Genomic DNA, 20,582 nt, shown 5'->3' on the forward strand with positions numbered 1-20,582 from the left:
TTAGGATTTATAGGGTTTAGAAATTTAGGGTTTAGGGTTTAGATTTAGGATTTAGATTAAATTTTTAACACTAACGGTTTAGAGTTTAGGGTTTAAGGTTTAGGGTTTTGGATTTAGGGACTAAACCCAAAACACTAAACCCTAAAATTTAAATCGGTCTAAATTTTACTTCACAAAACATGAAGAAAAAAAACGTTAACATTCTTCACGATCAATATTATCTTGAAAGTTATTTTTATCGATCGTTTTCCTGTCTAAATAACATTCATCATGAAGTGTCTTTTTTAAATGTTCATATTTTCGTGTGATCTTGATGCCTGAAAAAAAAAATTGCTTCCCCCCGATTGATTACTATATATATATATATATATATATATATATATATATATATATATATATATATATATATATATATATATATATATATATATATATATATATATATATATATAACATAATAATTAATCATAAACAATCTATCTATCTATCTATAACATCTTATAAAGGTTAATCCAACGTGGCAATCTCAAATTACTAGCTGATGTGTAAAATCAATAATTAACCACAATTATCACTAATTAATCAACTGATAATTCACGTGGCCTCTCAAATCTGAAATCCCTACGGGAAAATCACGCAGAAGAATAGTCTAATCAGACCACCTCTATGGTTAGTTACCCGCCCATTACCCGTAACTAACCATAGGCACCACTTAGTTACCCGCGTTAGTTACCCGCTTTTACCATAGATTTAACGGAAGAGTTATAGGAATTGCGGGTCCAGTGCTTTTTATTGTTGGACTTGATGCTTTATTGCTTGTACGTTGTATATTAAGAGGAGTATTGTTTTAGCCATGATAGAGAGTGTTTAGTTATGCGTTAGTTATAGGATATTTGTGTTGATGTGGCGCTGATGTGGAAGGTTAAGAGGATGAATAGTTTAGTTAGGATAGGAGTGGTCTAACCAGAAAAGTATATCTCCATCTTTAACCTAATTTTAACGGCTACCACAACTCCCTCACCTTCCACCATCGCCAGATTCTCGCTTCAATTGCTCGCCACCGTCACCACATCCCGTAAAGCCATCGTTCTCCTAATACCTTCAGTACCCTTTAACGAATTTATTTTGCAACATAAAACCCTGATTATCTTCCAGTAAAATTCTGATCGATTCGGCAATTGGTGGGCTTGAATTCTTGATGTTTAACGAATCGATTCGAATGTTTTAAAGAACTACGATCTGTCGTTTCGAGGTTTGTCATTATGGGTTTCAATAAAAGTTTATGACTTTGCAGTTTATTATTGTCCATAAATGAAATTGACGATAGATTTTTGATCGATTTCACTAAAAGTTTGAAGATTAGGATTTCTATTACTCAAAGTGGGTCACATTCTTGTGTTAAATTTTATTCTGAACGGTGAATATTAGGGGAATGGACAATGAAATTTGGTTATTTGTGTTTGGTTTATGTATATGTGTGAATTCTGTTTGTGGTAGATTTGATTGGTTGTTTTGTTTATAGAAAATTACTTAAATCTCATATTTTCCTGGTTTGTGTTTATATGCTAATGTTTTACATGTTCCAACTTTTAACTTTGCTTTTTTATACATACTATTGGCACAGAGAAACTCTACTTCATAGATTTTGAATATGCATCATACAGTTATAGAGGGTTTGACATTGGAAATCACTTCAAAGAATATGCTGGCAATCACTTCAAAGATTGGGTCTAAATGTGTAGTGCTTTTTACATAATTACACGTGTATCGGTGCATATAAGCTACTGAATTACTTTGATTATGTGTTATATGACGCATAAGGTGTTTATAGTTTTTCTAATAGGTAAAGAAAAAAGTGTTTTTAAGGCAACCAAACCGGACAAAGACCTGTTACCTTGCCTAATGGTATTTTTAAGTCCCGTGGAATGGTTTTTACAAGTGTATTAGTGCATACAATCTCCTAAATTACTTTTAATATTATTCGTATATAACACATTAGGTGTTTATGGTTTTTCTAAAAGTGAATAATAAAGTGTTTTCAAGTTAACCGAACCTGACCAAGACCTGTTAGAAAAACTACTCTAGACCGTCATTCCTCTAAATGAGTTGATTAAAGTTACATTATAATTCTTATTTGTGAATGATTGATTATGAAGGTATCCAACTAAGGATGAACAATACCATTTCTTTAGGAATTACTTAAGCCCTAAAGACCCGAATCAAGTATGTACATATGTCCAATTATTAAAGTTTTAAATATTGATTGACCCAAAATGCCTGTTAATGCATATGTGTATATAATGTTCCAACTGTACGTATATAAGCCAACGTTAATAGTCTCATGATTTGAGAATTCTTGAAGATGAGGCTCAATCAATGGAGTCTGCAATATATCACTTAACATAAAAATTCTTAACAGGGAGCTCAACGGAAGGCATTGGATGTGATCAACACACGGGCTATCTAATTCTGTGTTGAGGATCATCGAAAGGCGGAATCGAGTTGATCACTGTATTAAATATGCAGGCATGATTTTTACATTCATTATAGTAATTGCTTTCGTGAAATGGGATAGGTGATTTCATTGTCTCATTGTAAAAAAAAAAAAAAAATCGTTTGTTTCCATTTACAACCAGTTTCATCCCAAATTTCAATTCAAAGTAACATTTTGGACGCTACAACATCTAAAATTGGTATTTAACTTAGAAAAATTTCAGCTGCTTACACACTATTAAATGGCTCACAATTGCAAGATGTTTTTCATAATTTATGTGTTCTTTTTTATTTCCTTTGTGGATATTAACAATATATTACCGGGAATTATGACTGTAGGTTAAATTGATAACGATGTTTATACAAATGTTCAAAAGTTTTTTTTTACTCTAATCACCTTATGCTAAATAACGATGTTTATACAAATGTTAGTTTGGGCCAAGTTGAGTAGCACACTACAACCGACTCGTGGATTTCTAAATCTTATATGCTAAAATATATTTATTTGATTATAAGTGAAATTGCTTATTGGCTTGCAATTTACTCTCGCGCCTTGCAACTTTACATAGAAGGTTTTTGGTTACACATAGAAAAGCTCATGGTGGAGAAATTATAATGTCACTGTTCGCTATTATGTTAATTGGCCTGTAAGCATCTTTTTCTCATAATTCGTTTTTATTCTATTATATATATAATGTTAATGTTGATTTTGGGCAACAAGTTATAGGCAAGTTTTAATTGTATCAATACATTTGTTTCAATTCAAATATTATCAATATTGAAGGATTTCTTCATTCTAATTTTATCATACATTCAATCAATATCAATAATATCGTTTCCGAATACTATTTTTTAGAGCTAACGTACAACGCACGGGCTCATAAATCATATTACATGATAGATATCTCTAAATCAGTCCAAAAAAAACATTTCAAGTTATTATTTGGGGATATTCTAACACAATCTTTTTCGATTCTCACATACCAATTTACTTGAACTACCTGTTTTACCAGTGCAGTCCCCTTTTTCTCTCTCTCTTCTTCTTTATTTTATTTTCTTCAGTAACAAATACTAACAATTTCAAAACCCAAATAGTGGCTGTGGTGGTGACCAAAGACTACTATATAGTTAAATTGAAACGTGGTTTTGGATCAAAATTCCTCGGAAAGATGATCGGAGGTGACGGTGACAATTAAATAGCCGGAATTACACAGAGTCCGGCAAAACAGAAATTTTCCGGCAGCGGCAAGTGGCGTCACGTGGCGGCCGAAGGTGTTTTGGTGTCAGAAACAGACGAAAATTTCAGGGTGGTCGGAATTTGATTCCGAACCTAGTGGTGTTGGTGATTTTCCCTGATTTTGGTTGGATCGTGCTAGATCGGAAAAAGAAAAAAGGATCGGAAAAAGAAAAAAGATTCCGGCGAACATAATTTACCGGTATATTGAATTTTATAATTATAAATATATCTAACAAAATGACATTTTGTCACAAACTTGTAATGTTTGACCAACTAAACACATTGAATTATGGTTAGATGATTCAGCAAAGCAACCAAAAGAGGGCTGTAGCTCTGCCATCTCTTTGATGACTATTCTATGTTATTTATTACTTTGATTATGAGACATTGAGGTTGTAGATTACTTATTCTGAATCTTTTGGTTTGCTACATGTAAGAGTATAAACTCGAATGGATCTTCAAATTTGCTACTGAGGAAAAAAATAATTTTGGCTCTTCAAAATGAAATTGTTACCGAGAAAAAAAAAATAAAGAAGAGAGAGAAAGGGGAACTGCACACGTTAACGAAATGGAGGATTATTAGAAGAGTAAAATGGTAAAATAGGTAGTTTAAGTAAATTAGTGTGTGAGGATTAAAAAAGGGTGTGTTAGAATCATCCCCTTGTTATTTAGATCTATCCCAATAATTTTCTATTTCAAAATGCTAACTACTAAATATAACTCTCCAACTTACCATCATTATTACTTTCAATCAATTTTCTTTTAATTAAAGACAAAATTTCATTCCTCGTCTCTGAACTTTACATCGATTTTGACTCCCTGTCATTTTTTTTGTGTGCATCCCTCATCACTAAACTATGAAAAAAGTACATCCCTCGTCCCCCGTCTACTTTCTGTCTATTTCAGCCGTTAAGTCAAGCATGTGCAAAACATGTGAGGGTATTTCAGTCTTTCTTTCTCTTTGTTCCCTTTACCCCTTCATCATTCCTCATCCGTAATAGTCTTTCTTCCTTTTTTCATCTTTTTTTGGTTGATTCTCCTTGTTTCCTTACTAAAATCCATCAATAATCATGGTAAAATGCTCAAACAATTAGTGTAAACCAAAGAGAATCGCTTGTAATTTACTCTTAAATTTATATTTATTTATTATATTTATATAGAAAATTAAAAGATGACGAAAATCATCTGAAAAAAAATTTCGTTGGTGACATAGTTTATGGTATCATCAACAGCTTCTCATACAAATTTCATAAAATGGAAAGAAAAAAAATTCGTTCACTCATACAGCTCACTGTTTTTTTTATTTCCTATTTTAACTTGCAATAAAATAAAATGGATTCAATTCAATTTATCAATAAAAAAGCCATATTCTTCACCCAATTGCACACCCAGTTTCCTGCACCACCATTACCATTTGTTGCAACCAAAATTAATAATTAAATTTGAATTAATACAAGTATTGTGATTTATTACTCCCTCCGTCCCAGATTAATTGTCCCCAGACAAAAAACACACAGTTTTAGGAAATCCCACTAACTTTATTTCTCCACCAATGAAATATCTTCTCTCTCCATATCCACCAATGAAATATCTCCTTTCCTTTCTATTTATGGAAGTAGACAATTAATTTGGGACATCCCAAAATGGAATACTGGACAATAATTTAGGGACGGAGGGAGTATTATATAGGGAGTAGTTAATTATTAACTAGTAAAATATAGACAAGAACAGCACCTTGAGTTCCAGATCTGAGATTATACCAAGTTTTCAAAATAAAATCGCAAAAAAATTAAAGAAAAAAAAAAAGAAAAAGAAAAACTAAATAGTGAGATTGAAACATGAGAATACACCTTTAAAATAGCAAGAGGGTGAAGGACTTTTATACAGTATAGTGGTTATGTTTTACGACGTGCATTTTGGGTCATGAACTCTATAACGTTTTCATCAAAAGTTGAACTTACAAATTCTCTTCATCCAACAAACCACCATAACCGATCGAAGATTTGACCTTGGGATCATCTAAAAGATTCTTCAATCTTGTAAAATGCCTCTTGTTGACTATCTTCGACATGCTATAAGATCCACTTGGATCATCTCCAAAACATTTATTGGTAAATCTTTTGAGTAATTCCAACTAATAAAATTAAACCATTTACACAAATTGTAATAATTGAACAAAGAGGGAAGTCTGTGGAAGAAAGAGGGTGGAGGGTAGGTGAAGGAGAGGTGAAAGGAAATTTGGGTTTATTTTGTAGTATATAATTACAATAATAAAATAAAAGAAATATGTAAAATGACGAAACTACCCTCACATGCTTAGCACATGACTTCATTTAACAGAAAAATAGACAGAAAGTAAACGGAGGACGAGGGATGTACTCTTTTCATAGTTTAGTGACGAGGGATGCACAAAAAAAAAAGAAAAAGGACAGGGAGTTAAAATCGATGTAAAGTTCAGAGAAGAGGAATGAAATTTTGTCTTTAATTAAATTCAATTAAATTTACATTGAATATACAAGTAAAAATGACTTTACCAAACTTATTTTAATTACAATAAAAGACACTTTAGAACAGAGGGACTCTTTTGGGAACAAAGGAAGAATAATGCATACAAATAAAAAAAAAGATATTATTTGTAATATAATAACAACATTTTTCATTTAATTAGAAAGGAACAGGAATTAATTCCAATGTTGTATTTTCTCAATTTTGAAGATAAATACCTCTACATTTATTTCATTGAAAGAACTTGTACTCCACAAACCGGGTAAAATTATGTCCACAAATTGTGATATTTTATTTGAGCGAGGACCACAACCACCTCTCAATGTCACGTTTTAAATCAATCAATGTTTCACAACCAACCCCACCTGTACTGTAATCAATTATCTATTCACCAATAACACAAACTTGATGTGGTTCATGTTCTTCAGATATAATTATTGTGAATTTATGCATTAGTAATAAGAAACCAACAATGGGTAGACTAGTACATTAGCAAATCTCATCCAAGTATTCTAATTTCTAATGAATGACAAATGAGAGACAGTTTTTTCATATCAGATATTACAAACTCAATGTAGTTATTTAACATTTCATGTGTACAATAATTATTCTACGATGAGATAAATACAATAATCAAAACTCTAACAACTTGCTCGAAGGATCTTCATTTGACATAGTGATTAGTATCGATACTTGATATTACCAAAGTCAAGTAACGCTACCAGGCCAGACCATGAATGGCTCAAACCGAAGTAGGCTAAGACAAAAGTGTACGTGTGGGCCTTCAAAATAGGCCAGAAATGCAAAACCTATGTGACCACTTTATACTGTTCTTGCTTCTATGATTCACATAAAACTAACTTCAGGTATAACCTATAAAAAAAGGTTAATACACACCTACATATTTTCTTGTAGCATAGAGACTCCATCTCCTAACTATCATTTGTAACTTTCAACTAGGCCAATTGACGAAATACGCACAATGAATCGGGTAGGTTGCTAACAATTCATATAAGTTGACTAAGGTTGCATTGAAGATAGAGAATGACTTGAGAGCTTTTATGCATTGGGGATGCTTTAACCGGTCAAGATGGTTAAAAAACAAAAAACATGTTAGGTTATGTTATGTGGTTAACGTCATTTACTCTTGATAGTTTTATCATCACATACATATTCGTTTATGAAACAGTCATCTCTGTTAAGAGTATCCTTAACAGGGCCGGATATTGGAACGTAAAAAGGAGTACGGTCGCACATAGCCCAATATATATAAGGGCGCACAAAATTTAGCATAATATTAAATACCTAGGTTCATTTGTTAATTAAAAGTATAAAAAATTAAAAGATAAAATACATAATCAACGTCGACTTTACTACTTATAAGTTATAACTTTATTAATATTATTGAACTTATTATTATGTATGAAAAAATTTCTTATATAAAGTATTGGATTAGTTCATAAAATTGACAGAATAGCTCTGATCCTTAACACAACGTTTAGAAAAATGTGAACCTGATTTGAAACATCTTTGTTCTTAGGGGAGTGATCCGTACACCACCAGTTTTTAGCCGTACACCACCAAACATGCATTATGATGTTGTACTGTACAACACTGTAAAACATATTTGGTGGTGTACGGCTAAAAATTGGTGGTGTACGAATCATCGCCCTTGTTCTTATGGTTCCTTAAGTGAACATATATCTGATGTCAAATTGCACATGGTGTCCTGCCAGAAGGATAAACTGTGATTAGACTGATACCCAACAAAATTTCATCATTATTAATCTTTAGAAACTTTATTAAGCATTAACTATTTATAAAAATAGATAATTTCTTTTTCGAGCCCGACCATACCATGAATTGGAAATTCAAGAGACATGACATTGATAAATTGGTCATAAATATTTTTCTAAACAAGGGACAATATTAGCTGCTGCTGTAACGTTTCATTCAGGCTGCCCAAGTACTATTGTTAATCAATTTGTTGTATTAACATGTCTTTAGTTTGAATTTTCTTACCATCTTTAACATCGGTTTGTAAAACTTGTAGTGTAAAATTGATGATGTTAACCATCTTGAGACACGATTGATTGTTAAGACCTTCTTTCAAAACCTAGATACAATATAGCATAATAGATAGATAGTGAAGTTGTGATGTGGTCCAGCGGTTGGTGGCATGCTTACTTTAGGGGAGGTTAGGAGTTCGACCCCCGTTGGCTACATATTAAAAACACAATTTCATCTCTGCCATGAAGTATCCACCCATGACACCTTTCCCATATCGTTTGGGGGTAAAGGGGAGGAGAGTTTTACTTGACCGTGCCCTTGGATCAGTTTCAAGGTTTCCTCTCGGGCAGCGATGAGGGCGGGGTTATTATCGTTGCATCGGCATAGTTGAAACGGGAGATGATCGCAACGGGTGGTAAAGTCCCCCTCGGGTGATCCCAATCGCTGTTAAAAAAAAAATAGATAGATAGTAATACATCTTCGAATGTAGATAGACTAGGGATCTTACTTCGATTTACTATAGCATTGGGCCAACATTGTTATTCATTGTACTGGGCTGGTTGCGTAAAGATCCAGGTACTATAGCATTGTTAAATTTGGGCTTGGGCCAACATACGGAAGACAACTAATTTAAATTACATAGTAAGCCCATGTTATAGTGGATTAGGGTTTTACATAGCTCTTTCATTCCTTCAATATAATCATATCTGCTGACCTCTTCACCAAATTCGCCGCATTTCATATCTGTAGCCGAATCACTTTTCCTCCAACTCAGGTATTGTTTGCTCTCATCATTTAATTTGTTTAATCTGTGAAGTCAATTTGTGACGTCTGATTCGTTTTTTGTATTTCTAGATGTTAATTAGGGTTACCGCTTAATATGTTGTTTTTTTACTTGTGTATAGTTGAATCAAACTGTTAAATTAATCAACAGTAACACATTTAATGAATGTTATCTTTGAGTTACTACGTATTGCCAAAAAATATGCTAAATTTGTACATCTAAATTGATTACACTTTTTATATGAAAGTTGTAGCAATTTTTAGCTTTTTTTAAATGATTGATGTTGATGATGATTGATAACTGTGGTCTTTTTTTTTTCTTTTTTTTCTTTTTTTTTTTTATAGTAGAAGATTAAGTTTGATTTGCTTATTTTCTCATTTAATATTACAATTTGTTGACGCTGTAGTAATTGTAGTTGAAAACAATTGATTTCTGTTATGATTTACTTTGAAAGTATGATTCATTTGCTATATACAGTAACATGTAGGGTTATGGTTTAAAGAGTGTAAGACTACTGCTTTAGATATGCAGTTTATGTTTCGGCTTTCACTTAATGTAAAGTTTCATCATAAGAATGTAAAACATCAACTTAAACTCTATTAAATAAATATTTTTGCAGCGAAACAATGGTCAAGCATAACAATGTTATCCCAAATGGTCACTTCAAAAAGCACTGGCAAAACTATGTGAAAACTTGGTTTAACCAACCTGCTCGAAAAACCAGGAGAAGAAATGGTGAGTAGCAAAATTGGATATATTGCTACAGCTGGTTGTTTTTATGATTGTGATGATTTTTTATGTTTTTAAAATTAAACCAAACTTTCAGCTAGACAAGCAAAGGCTGTGAAGGATTTCCCAAGGCCAGCTGGCAAACTCCGCCCTCAGGTTCATGGTCAAACCTTAAAATACAACATGAAGCTTAGGGAGGGCCGAGGGTTTTCACTTGAGGAATTGAAGGTACCAATATATATTTAGCATTGTATTGCATTTGAAAGACTATTGTACCCAAGTGGATTTTATTCATTTATTCATTACAACGTTGTAGTTTTTTTTTTGTTTAGCTGTTGCAGATGCGATCATGTTCAAAGTTGATTGCTATTTTTTAGTATTAAAGGGGATTATACGAGTTTGTTTTATGAACTGAAGTTTTGTTGTTTAAACAGGCAGCAGGTATTCCAAAGAAGCTTGCACCAACTATCGGCATTGCTGTCGACCATCGACGTCGTAACCGTTCATTGGAAGGTCTCCAAGCTAATGTCCAGAGGCTGAAGACATTCAAGGCTAAGTTGGTTGTCTTCCCAAGACGTGCAAGGAAAATCAAGGTATTTCTTGTATTTCACTTTATTTTTTTGCAGCTATTATATTCAACCAAACAGTTTGCTTTCTATGTTTGCCTTTCTTTAAGTCAAAATTTTGATTTTATTCTAGAGCTCAGTTATTTGAGTAGTATGGATCAAATAGATTTAGATAATTAGTTTGATGGACTTTTAATCATTTCCTCGTATCTATTGAATTGTTATAGTAATTATTTTTTTTCTGATATTTAGATTTTGCAAAAAAGATAAAGCAGGTCTTTTTATAATTGTTGCTTCTATTAATGACATAAACTACACCCTGATGCTACTTTTTAGTTTGTTTTGTAAATGTTGGTTATCTTATTTATAGTTGTATAACACGCTAGCAATTTTTAATCTCTGAGTTTATAATACTTAACATTGGCGGTTGATGTTTTTCTCAATTCAGGCTGGTGACTCTACCCCAGAGGAGCTTGCAACTGCCACCCAGGTTCAAGGTCCAGTTCTACCTATTGTTAGGGAGAAACTTGCACCTGAACTTGTTAAGGTGACTGAAGAGATGAAATCCTTCAGTGCCTACTCTAAGCTCCGCCTCGAGAGGACAAACAAACGACATTTGGGTGCAAGACTCAAGAAGGCTGCTGAGGCAGAAAAGGAAGAGAAGAAATAGAGAGCACTAGAACGAGGTTGTGGGTATCATGATTACAGCATATGTTGAACCAATTTTTGATAATTTTACGTTTGAAATGACACTTTTACCTTTTGGGTATGTGTTTGGATCGTTATGTTTTAGCTTTTGTAGCTGGTATGATGTTTTTATCTTGATTATCAAACATATGTTAGCAACTATTCAACTGCCAACTTGTTGCATTTACTTATTTTGTTTGTCTCTAATCTAAATCTAAATCTAAATCTAAATCATCATTATAATAGATCAAAATTAATTATTAATCTACTTATTATTGTACGATCAGAATCAGACTAGTCTAGTAGTTCTAGTGTGCTCCTTATGTTAGAGTATCTTGCAAAAATGCAAGTCTTAATTACTCGGTAAATTATTAATTTAAGCTCCATAAAAGAAGAAAATTACATGCGATATGTATGCATCATATGCCATTTTTACAACCATTTTGTTATTCTTTCCAGCAGACAGCAACAAGACTTTGCCATCCACAAAATCATCAACCTCAATCTTTTTCCCTTCATTATCAACTCTCCCATTATTCAAATACAATCCTCCTTGTTTCAACAACCTCCTAGCAGCCGCCCCTTTACTCTCAATCAAACCCGAGAGTAGTGGCAGCTGCAGCCATTGAATTGTTGAGATGGGAGACGCCGAAAGTTGAGTTCGGGATAAGACATGAATCCGGATACATGTGTATATTATTTAGGCTACCAAAGTTTTTATTCAAACTTGTACTGCTATTAAAATATTGTTTGTGTCTTTTTTTAGGTCCTAAAAGTCTTGTTCTTTGCAATTTATATGTTACAATGTCTCACTATTTATTTTTTTTTTTTTTATCAAAGGTAAAAGGTAGAAGGTTGAGTAATCCGATCACATGTACGCAGCCCAACATGATTACTGTTTCCAACGTATCCTTGGCCACCACTAAAATATTCGCCCTATACAGGATTCGAACCTGAGACCTCTTGCAAGGAACTTAGAGTCCCAACAATTGAGATATCTACTGATAGTTATTTTCTTAATCAAAGACGGAGCTTAATATTGTTAATTAGGAGGGGGGAAATCACGATGTTATATACTTAAGTTTTTTATTTTTTTATAAAAGAAATATACCAATATCATATATTATTATCTATTTTAAATCATAAAATTTTCGATATTAATTTTGTTAATATTTATTTTTGTATTCGAGAGAGATTTAATTAGTTAAATCATAAAATTTTCGATATTAATTTTGTTAAAAATCATTTTTGTATTCGAGAGATATTTGATTAATATGTTGATCTAGCGAGCTCACGACGCTTTAATCATATATTCTTGAACTCCGATTTATTTGATTCAAAGGCTCAAATACTCGTAAGTGAAAGGACTACAAAATTTCATTTTTTCCGACAACGTCCTCATTATTTATATATTAACATTATGGTCATTGATGTAAACATCTCAGTTAATGTATCTCGACTTACTTCATTGATTTGCTAAACGTTTACAGAAATTGCTTGCAAGGAATGTACTAAACAATATCCACATGATTGTAAAGAGGATGGTGATTGTCTCTACGATTGCGAGTTGTTACGAAATGGTCCCCTAATATGTGGCCTCCAAACCAATGTGATTTCATGCTAGACCCAATGTTTGCATTTGCACCTTCACCATTAAGGACAAAGATACATGTGATATGATTAAATAATAAAATTATCAAAGTGGTGTGGTATCCAATAAGATGTAGTTAAGATGTAACTTACTACAGGGGCATGTAGAGAACTGCAAGAATCTTTTGATTTCATAGTTTTTATACATTTAAATGCAAAAAAAATTACATGCAAATGTTAATTAATGTTCATATTATTAACAAACATATGTTTATTACTACAACTTACATGTTAAATTGTTAATTATATTAAATGTTCACATCTTACACAAACAGATATGCAGTTGTGAACGAAAACTATATATATTTGATTACATAGGTAAAATATAAGTTTTTTCGGACTATTTTATGTTCATTCTTACTCTCCATCAACAATTATGGATGATTCAATCTACTCACATGCGAAAATCTTTGTAAATTAAAAATTCTCGCATTTCTCGCCTTTTTTGTGGTTCTCGTTTGAACTTTTGACCTTACCACAATATATATTTAATTTACAAGTTTATTCATATGATGTATCAGGTATCATCAATTTTGTTAGCATGTTAATATCTCCGTACATATGACATACTGTATGAATATGAACTTAGATTATATCATTCAGAATAATAATGTAATGTAGTATGTAGTAATATATGAGACGAATGTTAGCAATTTACCGGATATAGTTTTATTCTTTTCTGGTAAAATGTATCAAGGGAGTGTGTTTAGACGAGTTCCAACGCCGCGTCAGTCAATCCATGTGGAGAATTTTGATGATATTTGACGCCGTTAAGAGCGGTGGGAGTGGAGCTCGTCTCCTACCCCGTCCCTCACCTCGTTCCCAGTCTCCCCATCCCCATCCTCGTTGCGAGTTTCAGTCGGGGTCAAGTCAGTCGCCTGGGCGACGCGTTTTGGGTTCGGGGTATTAAAAAAAAAATACATATAACGGCTATATATTGTACCGTTAGGTTTTTTTATTTTTTTTCTTTTTAAATGCTATATATACACAACACATATACAAACACAAACACATATCATTTTACATCCATTTTACTCAACATATACTCCCACAATCAAATCCAAATTCTATCATCAAAATAAAAATATTTCTTTAAAAACGAGTAGTTCCGACGAAGAAAGTTTGGTTAACGCAATGAAAAGTATATTTGCTTATCGTAATAATGTGGTAATACGTAGAGAGGTCGAGGATCAAAATGAGGCTCAAAGCTCAAGACGAAAACGTCGCTACATTCGTCGTGATCGTGTAGAAGCGCACAATCGTTTGATGAACGATTATTTTGTTCAAGATCCGAAGTATCCCCCTGAATATTTCAAACGGCGTTATCGAATGTCACAAAGTCTTCTTGAAAAAATAATTGAAGGTATACTTTCTTACTCTACTCGTCCCGGTGCACCAAAGTGGTTTACTTATTTTCAACAACGTCCCGATGCACGTGGTGTTCTCGGAGTATCTACTATTTTAAAAGTCACTACTGCCATTCGTCAACTAGCATACGGGGATTCACCGGATCTATTTGACGAATATTTACAAATTTCAGAGAGAACATCACGTGAGTCTTTGCAAAATTTTACACGATGTATTATAGACTTGTATGGTAATGTATACATGAGAGAACCGACCGAGGACGATATACGTCGGTTGTATCAGAAACATGAAGAACTTCACGGCTTTCCTGGAATGCTTGGAAGCATTGATTGTATGCATTGGGCTTGGGAAAAATGTCCAAATGCATGGAAAGGGCATTTCACCCGAGGCTATCACGGTTACCCGACAATCATGTTGGAAGCCGTTGCATCGTATGACAATTGGATTTGGCATGCATACTTTGGAATGGCCGGTTCGAACAATGACTTGAATGTCCTTAATGCATCTCCATTGTTTGATAGTTTACTAACTGACACGGCTCCTCAAGTTCCAAACAAAATTGGGGACGTTGATTTCGATCGAGGCTACTATCTTGCCGATGGGATTTACCCTTCGTGGGCTTCTTTCGTTAAGGGATTCTCAAGTGTTGTTGACGCAAAAAGGAAATACTTTACAAAGAAATAATCTGCAGCTCGTAAAGACGTTGAGAGGACATTTGGAATTTTGCAAGGTCGTTGGGGTATTTTAAGACAACCTGCTAGGGCATATAGCGTAAACAAAATCAAAAGAATCATGTATGGTTGCATCATATTGCACAACATGATAATTGAAGACAATGGTTTTAACATCGCTGAAAATAAATCTTACTACTTGCCTGTCAACAACCTACAAGGATCAACTTGGTAAGAAAAGTGTGATGTATATGCCGAGAAGACAAAAGAGCTGCGTGACAAAGACGAGCATGAGTATCTTCGACATACTCTAGTTTCGCATCTATGACATAATCGCGATGACGAAATAGTAAACGAATTGTAACTTTTTAATCGCGATAACGTAATATTTTTTTTTTAATTTTTAGGAATCGTATGGTTTTTTATTATTAGGAAATGTAATGTTTAATTTTTGTTTTAATGGAAGTTATTTCTATTTATGTTAATTTTTATAATTATATTCATTTATGTCATAATTAAAATCATAAAAATAATAATAAAAATATAAACAGACATGCCCAACTGACAGAGGTCACCACTCCCCACTTTTTCTGACTCAGCAAGTCAGGCCTGACATGTCAAGTGACATCAGTCACCACTCTCAGTGCTCTAAAGGGCGTCAATTTTTGACGCCTAAAACCGTTAGTTGAATTTTTGACATCCTTTGGTTTGAGCGTGAGATTTACATTGAGCCAATCATATGTTTTCTACATTTATATTTATTATTTAATTTATTTTTTCCCCACCCAATTTCTAATCAGATTTTACCAACTCACCCTCCAAATATTTGACACAAAAACTTGACATTTTGGGTTAACGGGAGGTCAAGTATAGTTACCGTCAAAAACCCACTTTTTCACCAAAAAATGCATTATTCGTCTCTGACATCACAGTCAGGAAACAGTTTTAGCAATTTACAATCGTTAGATATGTTTTAGACAAACCCACGTGGCACCCATTGTCCCAATCAATTTTCCATTTAATCATCCTCATTTAATTCCAGCACTTATCTTGTACCATTTTCGAATCCCCTTCCTGTTGATCTGATGTGAGACAACAGAAATCTCGGATCCAATGAGTGAGCTATAACTCTCTAAAAAAAATTGAACGGTCAGGTCATCAATAAGAGCTATAAACTCGCCCACTATCAAAACTCAAAAGAGTTGAAGCAAGTAGAACTGGCTAGACAATTTACCGACGATCGGCAACTTTCAGGATGATCCTTTTGACCACACTTTGACCTAAAACTGTTTCAACCCGTTACTCAACTCTAGCCACAAAAGAATATTCTTCTCTCAAGTGTAGCCCCTTGGTAAGAGAACTATGTCGGATACAACGCAAGCTTCCTTGAGGCACAACGGTTGTAGTACGTCAACCTGTGCTTTGGATTCCGACAGAGATCCCTTTCGTAGTGGAACCTCTAATTACACTAGGAGTACATTGTCGGTCTTGAACCATTATATCGACCCTCATTTTTTTTTTCCATTCTATATTTCTTTCAATATTAAATGCCCAAACAATATACTTAAAACTTTAATCAATAATTGTTAAGCGTTAAGAATTATAAAACCTAATAATTAACTTTGTGTAATAAACGAAAAGTTAATAAAAGATGTGAAAATAAGCTAATTAACTTTGGTGAACAAAATATAATACTCTAAAATTTGTTGTATTTAAACAATTTAATTAGAACTTTTAATGAGCCATTTAAGTTAATCTAAAGTATAAGGACTAAAACGAAAAAGTTCCAAACTCATTCCATGAAACCCTAGCTGAAAATTTCAAGGGTAAAATTACCCTTTTGCCCTCTAAAAATCGGCCCATATCACACCACCCTAAACCCTAGCTTGTTCCCTAAGAAAAACTTAACCTAAATCTAATTCTAGATCATTCCATATGCACCTATAAATAGGGACCTAGGCTAGAGCTAATCTTGTACCAAATCATTATCACAATTCTCTCTCAAATCTCTCTCTCTCTCCCTCTCCTAATTTCGGCCAAGAAACCGAAACCCACCACTAAGATCTTCAAAGTGATCTTCAAGCAAATCTTTGAAGGATCTTCATCGTGTTCTTCGCGTTCTTCCAAGATCTTCAAGGTGTTCTTGATTTGCAAGTGCTTTTGATCTTCATCTTCAAGTGTTCTTCATCTTTTCTTGTTAATCTTCAACAAGGTAAAAATCCTAGATCCAAACTTTAGATTCTATCTTTCAATTCATGTTATATTCATAATTATTCATGCATGACCTTAACATCTATATTGTACAAGTAAAAAAAATAAAAATAAAATATATACATATACATACACCCCTACGGTTTAAAAAAAAAAAAAAAAAAAATTTGTTTGATCTTCAAAACCCTAAGATTTGTTAAATATTGTGTTAATAATTAAATATGGAAACAAGTATATATACATCACATATATAAGTACATGCGTGCAATAAAAAAAATATATGTATATACTATATATATACGGCATATAAAAAAAAAAAGATTTTTTGCTAAATCTTAAAAACCCTAGGGATTTGCTTAAAGATTTGTTTGTGTTAAAAAGGAAACAAAATATATACACATATACATATACATAGGCGACATATATATATATATATATATATATATATATATATATATATATACATAAAAAAAATATTTTTACTATATATATACACACATATATAAGGTATATATATAAAAGAAAAAAAATTATATATATATATATATATATATATATATATATATATATATATATATATATATATATATATATATATATATATATATACACACACACACGATATATATATATACAAATATACATATTAAATATAAAACCCTAATTAAACCTAATCCTAATTTATTAAACCCTAATTTATTAAAACCCTAATTAATTAACTAAACCCTAGGACATTAATTAAACCCTGGACATTTATTACTAAACCCTAATTATTAAAATATTACTTTAATTAATTAACCCTAATTAATTAATGAAACCCTAATATTACTTATACTATTATTTAACATTTATACACTATTACTATTACTAACACTTATAACCTACTACTTATATTATAACACATAAAAACATTTTGGGATATATATTAGATATATATAGATCTTCGAACTTTCTTGACGAATGGTTTCTACGAAACTCTAGGCGGAAGGGTTTGGATTTTCCAATTAAAAGGATCCTATAGCTCAAGCCCCTAGACCTGAAATGGCCATTCGAAGGGAAATGGGTGATTGGAAGTATATCTAATATGGCAAATATCCTAAAATGGAAATACTTTTAAAATAGAAACTTTCTAATTATAAACTTACTAAAATGAGAAATTTTCTAAAAATGGAAACTTACTAGGAATGGAAACTTAGTAAAACGAATTACACTTTCATACTTAAACCTAAACTTGGGCAAAACACTTAACTACTCTTAAATGTCAATAAGTTGACTTTCTGCTCACGTTCATTCAAACTTTCTATTCCGAGGAATAACTCTCTCTCTACTTACTAAGGTGAACTCATAGCCCCACTCTTTGTTGCTAGCAAACTTACTTACTTTTATTGGGGTGAGACACATGCTGTTTTTACATTTTACACTTTAGACACAAGTACCAACTGCTAAAACTATGCTATACCCGGCTATGTCCGACTAAGTCCCTACAGTGATATTTTTAATTGCTCGTTGATTGCATGCTTAATTATTGGGGGTAGGCCTATCGGGAGTAACGTCCCCGATACATTTGACTAAGTCTTTGTATTACTTAATAATGATATTAAACCGACAAGGACAGACACAACTTGTCATTGGGGAAAACTTGAACGTTTAGTCTAAATATCACGCACTGGCATAACTTTTTGATCTGCGAGATTAACTTTATAAACTAAATCTTGTGGTCTAAAAACAACAATAACTACTTTTGTTAAACCTATGATTTCACTCAACCTTTTTGGTTGACACTTTAGCATGTTTGTCTCAGGTGCTGATTGATTCAAGCTTACTTACTTACTTACTGCTTATGTGATGCTACTTGGACTTAGGAACAAGAGATATCGCATTTACTATTCTTGCATTTAAAATATTTACTTTATTGTAATTTCAATTCTTGTAACGACATTTCATTTTTCGCTGCGTACTCTCAATAAAGTTTGATTTTATCATGTAGTATTGTTCTCGTATATTATAATATGTTGGTTTATTTGATATTAGTGACTTTTCTTCCAGACCCTATCTGGAGGACGTTACAGAGTGGTATCAGAGCCAGGTTGTTATAGAGAACCAGGATTGCATCTTTATGTGCGCCTTACTTGCTAGCTAGGGTGCCTTAGCAATCTAGGAAACTATAACCTTTCTTGCCTTAGACTTTAAAGCACTTAGGATTGCCTTATAATCTTAACAACCTTGCCTTGATAATCTTGGCTTAAAATGCTAATCAAAGTCTCTTTCCTAATGATAGGATGTCAAGCGTTAATAAAAATGACAACACAATTCTTTTCAAACCATCTGAAGTAATGACTCACTTCAAACCTGCTATCGAAGAAGATACTGGATATCCTTCAACTTCAAGACCAGTCCAAAGTCCACCTTATGGCTTTGGTGGTCCTCCCTCACCAAACTATAGTCCGGATACTTTACCTAATTCTCCCGAATACTACCCGACTCCAAGAACGGAAAGTAAAGGGAAACGCCCTGCTGATTTTAAAGAAGATGGCCCGTCAAAGAAAAGATCCCGATCTCCTTCCTACGAAGAAGTTGATGCCAAGTACGAGATCATGAATCTGCGAAAAACTACCGATGGCCTAATTCGTCATATTGCAAGGATCGATGTTCAAATGAAGGAAAAAGACCTAGCGATCAGGAAGCTCATGGAGGAAAATGCTGAGCTAAAGAAGGAGATAAAGTTGGTGAAGTATGAAGGTGATAGAAATGCCCGATGGGGGAAGCAATCTCTTGCCTACCTAAGAGAAGATGTTAACTTTAGATTGAAGATGGAGGAAAACCGCCTCGAGTTCCTGTATGAGAAACAAAAGGCAAAGAATGAGAAAGTTGAGAAGTTTATGAAGAAGGTTGAGGACGAGAAGAAGAAATATGAAGACTACTTCATTCCTAATATTTCCTAGTTTATCCTATTCCTCATCTATGTAAAGGCTATGCCTTAAACCATTTCTATATCCGAATCGTGTATTAAAAAGGCTTATTTAATGCCTCGTTCTTAATGATATAAAGTGTTTCATTTATATCATATTCATCTTTATCCTATCGGATTTATCAAACTTCTATACACCCTTATGTAGTGAAGAATCATGGTTCGTCCAACTACACCAACTCTTACCACGATGTTTCATAATTTCCTCGTCTGACTACGTCTTCCACAACTTCCATAACTATCAAAGATATGAAGGTTAACCAAGTCTATAAAGACTGCAACTTAAAACTAGCCAACCATAAGTTAGTAACTGTTTTCACGGATGACATTTCGAACTGCTCCAAGAGTGAGAAAGGACGTGAGCAACATTTGCAAACTCATTCTTGAGAAAAAGAACAACTCTACGCAAACTTTTCCAAAGTGCAAGTTTTGGCTTAAAACCGACATGTTGTCGATCCAGCTAAGATTACTGCTGTCCTTAACACACTATATTAGAAGTCATCATTGATCACATATCCTGACCTTATGGAGTGACCTTGGAAAGGAAATATGAATTAGTGAAATATAATGACGGTGGCCAACGTGATTATATTACGGTAATTCATAGAGATATTCCAATATCATGACGTATGGAATAGAAAGTGAATCAAAGAAAAACTCTCAAGCTATCTGTTCAAAAACCAAATGCAAGGGCATGAAAGGA

The 20,582-nt window shown here is 33.1% G+C and overlaps 2 protein-coding genes across 2 annotated transcripts; both read left to right on the top strand.

The window, feature by feature from the left end:
* The first annotated feature begins 8,872 nt into the window (after positions 1–8,872).
* On the top strand, positions 8,873–11,173 carry LOC139852073 (large ribosomal subunit protein eL13z-like). The gene is made up of 5 exons (XM_071841296.1): positions 8,873–9,020; positions 9,649–9,764; positions 9,856–9,986; positions 10,193–10,351; positions 10,773–11,173. The coding sequence occupies exons 2-5, from the start codon at positions 9,656–9,658 to the stop codon at positions 10,992–10,994; spliced, it is 621 nt and encodes a 206-aa protein (XP_071697397.1). The 5' UTR covers positions 8,873–9,020; positions 9,649–9,655; the 3' UTR covers positions 10,995–11,173.
* Positions 11,174–13,795: 2,622 nt separating this feature from the next.
* LOC139855041 (uncharacterized) lies at positions 13,796–14,713 on the top strand. The gene has a single exon (XM_071844301.1). It carries the CDS (start codon positions 13,796–13,798, stop codon positions 14,711–14,713), a length of 918 nt encoding a protein of 305 aa, XP_071700402.1.
* The last annotated feature ends 5,869 nt before the right edge of the window (positions 14,714–20,582 follow it).

The sequence above is a fragment of the Rutidosis leptorrhynchoides genome, chromosome 6, assembly GCF_046630445.1.
Source record: "Rutidosis leptorrhynchoides isolate AG116_Rl617_1_P2 chromosome 6, CSIRO_AGI_Rlap_v1, whole genome shotgun sequence".
Lineage (NCBI taxonomy): Eukaryota > Viridiplantae > Streptophyta > Magnoliopsida > Asterales > Asteraceae > Rutidosis > Rutidosis leptorrhynchoides.